Consider the following 12,663-nt stretch of genomic DNA (forward strand, 5'->3'; position numbering starts at 1 on the left):
ACTGAGACTAGAAAAATAAAACAATAGCTTTATTCATTAACATTATTTTTTATATTTATTTATAATATACAACCATACTAAAAAATAACAATAGGAGAAAATAACAGCTGATAACTAATGTATTAACAAAGTTATAGGTATACCTCAAGTAAGCGGAAAATTCTTACTGGATGTAATCACTATACAAGGTTTGGCTGACAGTGAATTAATCTTGTTATCAGTAAGTTTGTTCAAAATGGACGTCTTGTCAGTCTAAAATATTATTATTAAAGTTAAAGATTAGTTTTTCTTTCCTTCATCCACTACTAACACCTCTAACCCTGCCCCACACACAAAGAGAAGTGCAGTTTATATGCAATTTATTATACTGCTGTTCCTCTCTCCAGATTCTGTTTAATCTCAGCAGTGTATTTTCCATAAAATCTTTCAGCTTTCTCGTTGAATTTCTTGTTTCTTTCGTTAATGTAATCAATGTCATTGCCTCATTATGCATTCGCCTACGACTGAATTTCCCACGTCTGTCAATTCTGAAAATAAACCAAAATAATTGATAAACATTGTGTAATAATTATGTGTAGAAGCTGACAAATTTGAATAATTTCTTTACTCTTACTGCTATTAGAATACTGTAATTATATATATATAAAAACTCCCATCAATAGAAATGTTGATTTTAAAATCGGCCATTGTAAACAAAATAATTATGTTGCCCAAGAACGGCATTAATAGAAAAACAGTTTCTTTTTTCCTTTTTTAATTTCATGTTAATAATAGGCCTATGAATAATTACGTATTCTTGTTATTATTATTATTATTGTTATTAATATGGACCAAAATATATTGTTTTAAAATATAAAGGTTGCTATAGGAAATGCACTCTTAATGCATGAAATGTATATTAAAAATGTTAAAGCTCAACTACAAAAAAAAGAAATAAAAAGATTTAGATTTGATAGACTTGGGTTGGTCCTTGATCAACTTAACATTTTTATCTGTTGCTTGTGATTGTGTTCTGGTGGAAATCATGCTTAAAGAATTTCTTATAACATTACTAATTATGTGTCGTAAACTTTTAAACAACCTACAGCTTTTCTAAATCTGTTACCATTCTGTCAATAGCGTCTTCAGTATCTTTGTGTTCCTCTTGCATTAGACTGTTGACGGTAGGATACACACCCCTATAGAGAAATTTATATATTACCAATAGAAATATAAACCCTGGAAGTAGGCCGCGACAATTTTTAATTAAAGAATTTGTATAGGCCTACTAACCCGAAAAAACTACAGATTTGACTTATAAATACGTTGTCTTTTATCAAAATACTGCAGCACCATGTTACTTTCTATTACGTCGCTGGCGCCACCCGCTGAATTTACGTATGTTATAATTTATGATATCCATACAGTTTGCGTTAATTATGTTCACAAATTTTATCCACATGACTTATTTATAAATGAAGTACTTTTATTATCAATATACATATCATTGGAATTATTGGATGGTACAACAGGGCTCGATTTAGTGCTAGCCCGGCGTACAATGGCTATATATTATAAATTGGTTACCCTAAAATTGACATGCGCATAATTATATGGTCGGCGCAAAAAAAAAGGGGGGATTCAGAAATGAAGAAGTACTAGTACTAAAGCACCTTTACACAGCGAAATATTGTTATATATTTGACAATAAATGATGTGCAAGCAGCGCATTCAAGAAGAAAAAAAAGGTAGACTATTTTTGGGAAAGAAGCAGCAGAGGTAGCCCGCGATAGTTCTTTTTTTTTTAAATGTGTATATATGCCTACTATCCCGAAAAAACTACAGATTTGAATTATAAATAAGTCGTCTATTCTGTGAGGGCGTGTGGCGAAGTGTGTTGGACGTTGGACTACTGATCGTGAGATTGAGGTTCGAATATTTGCCTCTCTCCACCCAGGTGTATAAATGGGTATACCCGGTTAGATCAAGACACAACTTTGCGCTGATTACTAGCTGTTTCCCACGTGTTTGATCCCAAAAAATGACTGAGGTAATTTTATGTTCAGCGCTTAGAGGTTTCACAACATTAGGCGCTATATAAAACCAGGAAATTATTAATTTTATTAATATTAAAAAATATCAGTCAATGTAAATCTCTTAAGCAATTAAGATCTCACCTTTAAAAAAAATTTATATTATTTCTTTCCTTTCTCTACAAAAGAAACAAAATACTGCAGCACCCTTTTAGGCTTTTTAATTAATGACTTCGTCATACCATTGGATGGTACAATAACCACTTTACGGCTTTTTTTCGAGTGCGTTTCACAGCGTTTGTGTTTATTGTGATGGATGGGTCTGTCACACGCGGTAGTGAGGGGTGTGTAGAAAGCGACGACCTCGAATTGGACGACTCCAACGACCCGGGCGACCTCGAATTGGACGACCTAGAATTGGACGACCCATAACACGAAACCGACGACCCTTATAGCCTAGCCTAGCCTAGGCCCAAGTGTGGTATAACATCCCGAAGCCGAACATAGCCAAAGATCTTTAAACCATACCTTATATAATACTCGCAAGCAAACAATTGATTGAAAAAATACAGAAATATCGCCATTTGATACTGAATGTGTCGATACGAACAAACGAACAGATATGGAACGCCAAGAGTGCATCATTAAAACTGCATTCGACTCGATTAGCACACGAAATATCATAAACATGGCAAACCAGGTCAAAACGGCCCCTTTTTCAGCGGCGGCGTTGGCGTTCCATATCTGTTCGTTTGTTCGTGTCGACACATTCAGTATCAAATGGCAATATTTCTGTATTTTTTCAATCAATTGCTTGCTTGCGATTATTATATAAGGTATGGTTTAAAGATCTTTGGCTATGTTCGGCTTCGGGATGTTATACCACACTTAGGCCTAGGCTAGGCTGTAGGGGTCGTCGGTTTCGTGTTATGGGTCGTCCAATTCGAGGTCGTCCAATTCGAGGTCGCCCGGGTCGTTGGGGTCGTCCAATTCGAGGTCGTCGCTTTCTACACACCCCGGTAGTGAGCCCTCTATATAGAGAAGAGAGGATATGATGGTCGACGCCTACTAAGTGCTGACAAATTGTGGGAACAAAATACAGTATTAATTATATTATTTGTAGATAAAACTGATGGTAATTTGTTGTTGCTTATGGTAAGCGGGTTTTAGGTTTAGAGGAGATTTATAGATAACGAGATTGGCCATTGTTGACGGTCGCCGATCCGGTACACTAACACCATACTAAACACCGTGTTGTTTTAGGCTTCTGTACGTAGACTTGTAATCGTTGGAGTGTAAATTTTTGGGGAACAGACAATCGGGCCCATTGTAAGATTATCGGGCCCAAAGCGTGAGACGATCGGGCCCAACAAGGTTTTAAGACGATCGGGACCAGTAGACGATCGGGTCCAGATGATTGGGCCTAACAAACAAACGTTTTATTTTGGTGGCAATTAAACCAACTTTTGGAATTTTTTATGGCGCGCGTCAGTCTAGCTATGCATTTTTTTATCATATCTGTCGTGTTTTTTTATTTCGATTGGGTTTTATTGCTTCACGCCATTTTGTATTTGGCGCACTAAATACATTTTCGTGATTATTATACATTTCGTGATTGCTTTTATACTGTATGTCTACTGTAGATTATTTATTTTTTTAGACGATGAGTATTTATTATTATGCTAATTATATATTTCATTTACTCTATTACAGGTGAGGAGGATGTGCTTTTCCAAATTACCGTTATTGTAAAAATATGATTGTTTATAATTATACTAATTAAATGTTAACATTGTTTAAATATAATCATTTTAATATAATGTTATGTGGTGGTAGGAGATGAGATGAGTAAACCTTCCTGTGCGCCTGTTGTTCTTCAGCATGTGATTTTGTTTACCTTGATACAATCCGGGGATTCCCCTTAAAGCTGTATTGTCCCCCTGAAAAACTAATTCTTAAAAAATGTTTTGTTGAATATTCCATTTTAATGTAACATAATAGTTATCCACTTTGACCAAAAATTAGGTCGAAAAAAAATGTATTTACCTGAAAAAAAATGTATTTTAAAGCAAAAAAATGGTCAAATTGGCTGCCAGCCAATGGATTTTGGTTGAATTTAACCATTTATTTTGTCATTTTACAAGTGAAAACATTTTTTTTTTTTTTCGTTTTTTTTCTATGGAAGTGATTAACTTTGTTAAAGCTACAAAATAACATATTCAAAGTCTGATTTAATTAATCTTCATTTTTCATGTTTTTGGGGGACAATATATCTTTAAAACAAAGCTAATAAGCTGAATATTGATACACAATTTATTTTAGGATAACAAGTTGTGATGTTCTAGGGGTTTCAGTATAAAACTTATGTCCATTTAAATATCGCGATTGTAGCAATATGTGCACACTATTTATGCACTTGAGCCATTTTTGACCACGTATATCTTTTAAACTATTCATTTTGTTACTTTGAATGTTGCAGAAATGGATTCAGGGCCAAAAATTGTCTAAAATTGAATATATTGAAAGCAACTAGGAGATAAAATACTGAAATTATGCTCTTCCGAAAATTGACGATAGCATGTTTTACATTGAAATTGCTACAAATATACACAAAACGCCTTCATTTCATTGTCATATTTGGACATGAAGGAATAAAGACACCAAACTGGTATTTGGAACATAGCTGAATCATACATTGATGAACTTATATGATGAGTTTCAACTTTGGGAATAATTGCCCACAAGGTCAAAGTTCAAAACGAAAAAGTAATGATTTTTTGTATTTTGTGTCCCGAGTGACTTTTTGACGCGCAGTGTACCCCTAGGATGAATTTTTAATATGATGAACTTTTTTGTATGGATACATTTAGCACCATATATTACATTGTATAGGAAAAAATCAATTTAAAAATGTATTTTCATATTTAAATAAGGGGTAAAAATTGCCGAAACTGTTTGCAACAAAATAAATTAATTCTTTCAATTCAATTCAATAGACATTTATTTACAAGATCTGAATACATACAGTAGGAAAACAAGAAACAGGATTGTACAGAATTATAAAGTATATCAGAAAATGAAGGCAAAAGCCCTGAAAGATGTTGGTAAACATCTTGAGTTGGGCGAGCCTTAACACAAATAAAAACGAAAAGAAATGCATTGAAGAAAATCATAATAAATTTCATAATCTAAAATATGAATAACAGAAAAAAAAAAAGTCTGTTGGTACTGCAGATCGAGACATGACCGATTAATAAAAATTTAATAAGTAGAAAAGGTGTATTTTTTTAATTTTGAGAGAAGTATCTTAGGGGAAGCAGATTTTAGAATGGAGGGTGGTAGGTTGTTCCATAGGGTGGGTCCAGAGTATCGAATGTTATGTTGGAAAGAATTTGTTCTATGGGAGGGTATAGATAATTTATTTTTAGTACGTGTGTGATGGGAATGAAAGAAGGAATTGGAAGTAAATAGATAACAAAGATGGTGAGGAAGGATGTTGTTTAAGGCAGAGTAGACAAAAATGGTTTGTTGAATTAAATTGATATCATTAAGTTTGATGAGATTAAGATTTGAAAATAAATGAGAGGAATGGGAAAGCGGAGGGTCTCTAGGGACCAAAATCTCGGAAAATAATTGAGATACAGCAAATTTGTTTTCATATTTTTAATCTATGACCAAAATTATGTCAGTGTATCAATATTCAGCTTATTAGCTTTAATAGTTTTAAAAATATGGCTAATTAAAAATGCAACTTTACAAAAAGGTAATTTATTAAGACCAAAAATTCTACAGACGACACATTTTCAAATGGCCATAACTTTTTAACGACTTGGAGTTGGCAACTGAAATTTTTGGTGTGTTCGTGAGACATATAGTTGCATATTATATGAAAGTTTCAAGAAAATCTGAGGGGGTACCCAGCCGTGATTTTCAGAAAATTTGTTGAGTTGGCATGGAATTATACTAAATAAATGTTAACATTGTTTAAATATAATCATTTTAATATAATGTTATGTGGTGGTAGGAGATGAGATGAGTAAACCTTCCTGTGCGCCTGTTGTTCTTCAGCACATGATTTTGTTTACCTTGATACAATCCGGGGATTCCCCTTAAAACAAAACGTAGCGTGTTACGGAATAAACATCAAAGCAGAGTAACAGTTGCCTGCCAAAAGTGGAAACAGTTTGAATTTATATTTTCAATAAGGTTCTCTGTCATAATTTCAGTAAAATAAAAGGCAAATAAAAAAAGTCTGCGTCTTATACATAATGGTTTGTAATTAAAATCTGGTTAATTTCTGCATGTACACTTTTGTGGGTAAATCATATTTTCATATCCATAGTGTCAATATGCTACGGTAGATTTGTCTCAATCAAGAGTATTATTTTATAATATTGGATTAAAATATGTACTATGGTATTCCACTTGTATTGTAGGCATAGAAAGAACGCCCCATTGGTAAAAGATGCACCATATTGTGATCAGACAATCCAATTCCCGGTTTCTTCTCAGCTTTGTACGCGTCCTTAATCTTACTGTAACAGAGGTCGATGGTTTTCTCATTCCTAGTTGGAATATTTACATGTTGATATAAGTTAGGTAGGACATGACTTGTTAAAGTCACCAAGAATAATAGATACCGCTTCAGGAGATTTATTTTGAAGATGATGCTTGCTATCTTAACATCAGCTCCAGGGTGAACCTATACCATGGTGATGAATATCTGACTAAATTCTCTTGGTAGATAGAAAGAACGAAGAGCTACACTAATAAGTTCTAGGTTTTGTATTTATTATCTTTGAAAATCTATAATTAAATTGATCATGATTAATGTAATTACAATTTATGTGAGGAGTACATGCATTGGTTTCTGGTTCAAAAATCGAAAGACTAAAATCATAATATTTTTATAGATTCTGTAGGCTTAAGTAAATGTGTTATGATTGATTGATTGAACGATTTTTAATTGTATTTTGTGCACACTACCATTTCGTACGGTCTTCTCTCTGTCATGGTCTTAGCTCTTTTGTTTTCGGTATTTAGATTATTTTATTTTGTTTTCGGTTGTTTATGGTTGTTTTCGGTAATTAGACTGACCGACAGAAATATTAAGCATAACAAATACAGCAGTGATGCAGTTGGCTAAATATTCAGTTGATCAGTAGTTTGTGATATTTAGGTGTGGCTCATGCAGTTAGAAACTACATAATCTTGCTTTCAGCATATAATAAGAACATGTATATGCTTTACATAAAGATACCAGAACCTACTTTGTATGCGAACGGTAAACTTAAGGGTAAGCTCCTATTTTACGTATTTTGTAGGCCAAGGAATGTTTCAAAGACCTGATTTCTAAAACCTTATACTAGAACTCTTCTTATAGATAATAACATATTTTTTAACAGATATGCCAGAATTACAAAAAACAACTGGGGCCAATTAATTTCCTATTAATTATATCTAACCATAATCGGAATCATATTCAGATTTTAAAAATAGCAGCGAAACTACCGTATATAAATGACATCGGAATAAGTGTAGTGTAGGTAAAATGACGTCTTAGTTGAAGGGTGTCGTTTCCATTGTTTTATATACTCCTTTCAAAATCTAATCTGACGTAGGCCTAATTGAGACCACATGATAAATTGGAACAGTATGAATTGCAGTATACGCCATTTCTACTCGATTTTTAGAACTATATCTCCACAGAATATTATTTTCTCAGTATCATAGAAATATTTGATTAGTATCATATAAGGTTAGGTTAAGGGTTAGGTTGTGTTGGATATGAAGAGATACATGTGAAACACATGTTGTATTACCAAATATTTGTTCATCTGTTTAATATTGGAGCAATCTGAAGGGTGTCGGTTCTCTCTGTTAAAAATGGCCGTCTGTATAAAACAGTAGATTATTTTGTTTTTTAGAGAGAAGAAGTACTAATTAAAACATAACACATGTTCCCCAGCTTTATTTTACCTTTCATTAATGGTCCTGTTTTTTTTTCAGTCACACATAATCTCTGTCAATAAAGGAACTATTTTGTAAATTGAAATTAAAAATGTGTAGAATTACATAATGACTATGTTTCTACAATACAATACTATTATTATTAGTAGATGCTCTTGTATATTATAAATAGTACATTTTTCAACTATATCACTGATATTTATTTTGTTAGCATCCTACAAGATATAATAAATAATATAATTATGCTTTTATAAGCTAATTAAAATTTATAAAAGATTTATTTTTTTCATTTGGGTTTAAGAGAAGATTAAAATATCTCCTCTGGTTTTCAAATAAATTTTTTAATGAACATAATTCTCAACGTCATTATAAGATGTGCATCATTCGGCATACTAAATGTTATAAAGTGACTTACCTGACCAATAAATCAACTGAATTACTGACCTGAATTTAATTTTACTGGCCATCAATAAAAAGTAAAAGTACTGATATGTATTTATTGTTGTTATGATTTTTTACTCGTTCGCAACGCTGCGATTACCAGGAATCTCAAACATTTTAAAAATTGCAAGTTTGTAGGCTCACTACTACCATGAAAACAAAATGATACACAGAAATTGTTTTTGTATTGAATTTGTTTTTAATTGAAAAACTCAAGCATAAAACATCCTGTGAGTAGTCCGGTAGTTTGCTTAAGAAAATGATTATGGATAAAGATGGGAGGATGATTCTGACGATCACTGGATTACAAAGTCATTTTTTAATCAATAACAATAATTACTATTGCCTATAATAAATTATGATGGTTCCACCATTTTTTTTTTGCAGAAAAGAATCAATAACTGCAAAAATGGCAACGTATGAAACTAATCCAGAGTTTACTCAATTGAAGTCTGATCTCAGCCGACACTTTGACGGTAACAGAATTCGTTGGTTGAAATTTTGCTTGTTTGACTTTGTAACAATAGGGGATCTTTCGGAAGAAAATGTCACTGGAAATTATCTATTCAACATACTAGATGAAACTGGTGAAATCGCACCTAACAATGTTAACCTGTTATTAGAGGTTGCACAACTTTCCAATTTGAAGAAAGCAGAAGCTGTTGTACTCAAGTATATTACAGACAATAAAGCAGAAAATAATAATGACGAGAAGCTATCCACTCATCGAAAACGAATGTTTAAAACTTTGCAGAATGTTGGCCCAGACGCGTTAAAGAGGGTTATTGATCATTATAATCTGGCAAAGTATGAATACACCAACATCTGGGATGTTGTATTCAGATTGGAGGCTGACCAGCGTTTATCTGATGAACCAGAAAACAAAGATATATTTGCCGAACTTCTTCCACAAATCAAACATTGCGGAAATGATTCACATTGTAACAGTATGTATTTAATGTGTAAATTGTTATTTTCTGTACGCCATCGACTTTAGACGGCTGAATTACTTTTCTAAATACATACATAATTACTAACTTTTTACACGTATCACTCTCAATAACTAATAAGACAATACTCCGGCACTATAAAGTAATAGTAGGGACAGGCATACCCCTTCCCTTTACCATGTGAGACATTGGCTACCTCCAATATATTTATTATACAGGTACAATACATACAACATATCTTTAGCTTAACAGTTAAATTTATACTGTAATATCATCATTTACTTTCTTTTCAGAGGATAAAGTCATAGAATCCGATAGAAACAGGAAAAGAATACCGCAAGGTATAGTTTTTAAATTTAAACAATTTGAATTTTAATGGTAAAATGTTGTATCGCCATTGTAAAACATTATTGTAATATCAATTTAGATCGAACTCTTGTGTTATATTATACATACCTTTTCTAAATCCTAATTTGCCTGTTTTCAATAGTTTGATTGTATATTTATAGGTCAGGAATGTTAACGAATAATGATTGTTTTTTTTTCTAGGAAATAGAGAGGATGAAGTGGACAATGTTGGACCATCATGCTCCAAAAGTCGACCATATAAAAGTAAAAAAAAATGTTTTTAGATATTTGCATTTTTACCTACAAAAACAATATTGCCATATTTTTCTACTGACTTTAAGAGAATTGGGTAGCTAATTCGAGCCTTGTATAATGATCAATTATTTTATGTATGCTTCCATATACAGGAAAAGTAAGTAAATACATTAAAATAATCTTAATGTTTTTAGTTATTTACAGTTACATTATATGTAATAGTTTATCATAATACTATTTAACTAAAACGAAAATATGTAGACTTACCACTAGGGGCAGTGGTATGTTTTATATACCTCCATCCCACGAATATTACTAGTAGTACTTACATGACTCAAAACTAAATCTGAAATGAGAGATGAAATAACCTTACCTTACAGAACGTGGTCAATGTGGAATGGAAACAGAACCATTGTTATCAGATTCTGGTAAGAAATGACTATTTTACTTCACTTTTTAAATTTTATCAGGGAATTTAGGCTTTTATTCAATTTTCTGCGTGTTAGTGGACTGCCTACATACCACAGTTTTATCAGGACATTTGTAAACTTGGCTGAAATCATTCATGATCAAAAGCATTTAAACGAGCTACTAAATAAATTTCCACTGTGCTGGCCGGTTACTGTAAAACTTGACCATTTTTTAAAATGGGTGTTCCCCCTCTTATACCGTATGAATTAATCTGAATTGACATCATCGTGTAGGCCTACCTAAGGGTATCAAACTACACCACTAACGATTATCAAGCCCGTAGCCATTATTTGTACAGAGTTCTTTTTTCTAAAACAAAAGAGGCACTTATATTATGGGGATTTCCCTTGGTTGCCCTCCCCCCCCCCCCCCCCCCCCCAAATCAAAAAGGGTAAAAAAACACCTATGTTGTCGCCTGCCACTCCTCCACCCCTCCCCTGGCAAATTCAATGCAAACAGCCAGGCGTGTAACAGAGCTTTGAGTCAGGGGGTCACATGCAAAAATAATTTTTCGTTAACTTACATAACCTACTAGTCTCCAACACCCAGTGACAACATACATTATACATGTATCTTAACAAATATGAGAGTTTCCTGGCCAAGGACCTCAGACTCACCATGGTTGGGGCTGAGGTAAGAACATTTTGATGCTCAGAAATTAGTGATACATACTTTGAAATTATCAGGCTATGTTTGGTAGACAATAGCCCTGATACCGTAAACTGCACTGCTGTCGGACATGACTGAATAAAAAACGCAATGATAATAATAATCAGAAAAATCTTGACTTATAGAACCAGGATTTGAACCACTGACCTTGTGATTGAAAAGCAAGCTACAGTACAATTTTTATTATTTTTATTTATTATTTCTTTTTGTGATCGCATAACAATTATTAACTGTTTACTGTTTATACATAAAGCACAGTTTTGTTTTAGTGTTATGATCACAATCCTTATAATTGGTATTATGCATGTTTTATTTATTTTACAGAAAAGATAGAAAGATACCTGCGTGATAAACAAGAGACTTTCTGCTGTGAGGCCAGGCGATTTACACCAGCAATATTAAGTAGGAGATACCCATTTGATCTTACTGAACTATTTACAGAGTTGGATCTACTCAAAGAAAATAACAAGACGCAAGATAGTAAGCCAACAAATTTAGATGAAGTATTAGCTAACATCCAATCAAAACCTGCTTGTAAAGTGCTTATAGACGGTGAGGGGGGTATAGGTAAATCAACTTTGTTGAGGTACATAGCATACAGAACAGTTACAGAGAATGAATTTGAAGGTAAAATTGTATTTCCGTTGAATGCAAGAGATTTAGAAAAAGATGATAGGATTGTGGATCTTATTGTAAAGCAACCCAATATGAAAGATTTTAAGGATGCTACACAGCTTGCAATTCGACAACTCAGATCCTTCATAGTGCAACATGATGGTCAGATTGTGTTAATGATTGATGGATTGGATGAATTAAGGTTTAAGGAGAATAAAAGTGTGATACATCTTTTTGAAAAGAACGAATTAAGTAAGAGTTTGGTGATACTTACATCACGTACAGAAAACACAGATGAATTCATAAATGCGTGTGACGTACATGTGAGAGTAAAAGGATTTTGTGAAGAGAGCATAACAACGTATATTGGAAATCATTTTAAGCATTTGAAAAACCCCGAACTAGGATATTCTCTTGAAAAGGAGCTTTTTAATCAACTTGAATACAAGTTAAAACACCCAGAACTAATTTCAATGTGCCGAAATCCATTGTTACTTCTCACAATTTGTAATATGTGGGAAGACAAACAAAATCTTCCTAGTGGTAAATCTGATCTTTTTAAAGAAATATTTCGATCTATTTTGAATCAGTTCATTGTAAAACAAAACAAACACAGACCTATTACTCAGCTTGAAGACGCTCCAGTAGAGTATGCATATCCTATGATTCTGTTAGGGAAATACATGTATAAAAACTTGAAAACAAATCAACTTTTCATAAACAAAAATCATTTTAAAGGTGAATACAGCAATACTTTTGAACATTACAAAAATAAGACGATGAATGACATGGTTGATATGGCCTTAAAACTTGGGTTTGTTTATGAAGATGTGCCCATTTCAAAAACTAACCATGATGAGATTTACATGCCCCCACACAAGCTGATAGTTGAGTCATTGGCAGGATTTTATCTATCCAAAGTTGCTGAAAGT

At 32.9% G+C, this 12,663-nt stretch overlaps 1 protein-coding gene across 1 annotated transcript; it reads right to left on the reverse strand.

The window, feature by feature from the left end:
• Positions 1 to 38: 38 nt before the first annotated feature.
• On the reverse strand, positions 39 to 2,699 carry LOC144848158 (uncharacterized). Its single transcript, XM_078704852.1, has 3 exons — positions 2,541 to 2,699; positions 1,086 to 1,178; positions 39 to 527 (listed from the first exon to the last, which is right to left on the reverse strand). The coding sequence occupies exons 1-3, from the start codon at positions 2,594 to 2,596 to the stop codon at positions 296 to 298; spliced, it is 381 nt and encodes a 126-aa protein (XP_078560978.1). The 5' UTR covers positions 2,597 to 2,699; the 3' UTR covers positions 39 to 295.
• Positions 2,700 to 12,663: the final 9,964 nt, after the last annotated feature.

The sequence above is a fragment of the Antedon bifida genome, chromosome 7, assembly GCF_963402885.1.
Source record: "Antedon bifida chromosome 7, ecAntBifi1.1, whole genome shotgun sequence".
Lineage (NCBI taxonomy): Eukaryota > Metazoa > Echinodermata > Crinoidea > Comatulida > Antedonidae > Antedon > Antedon bifida.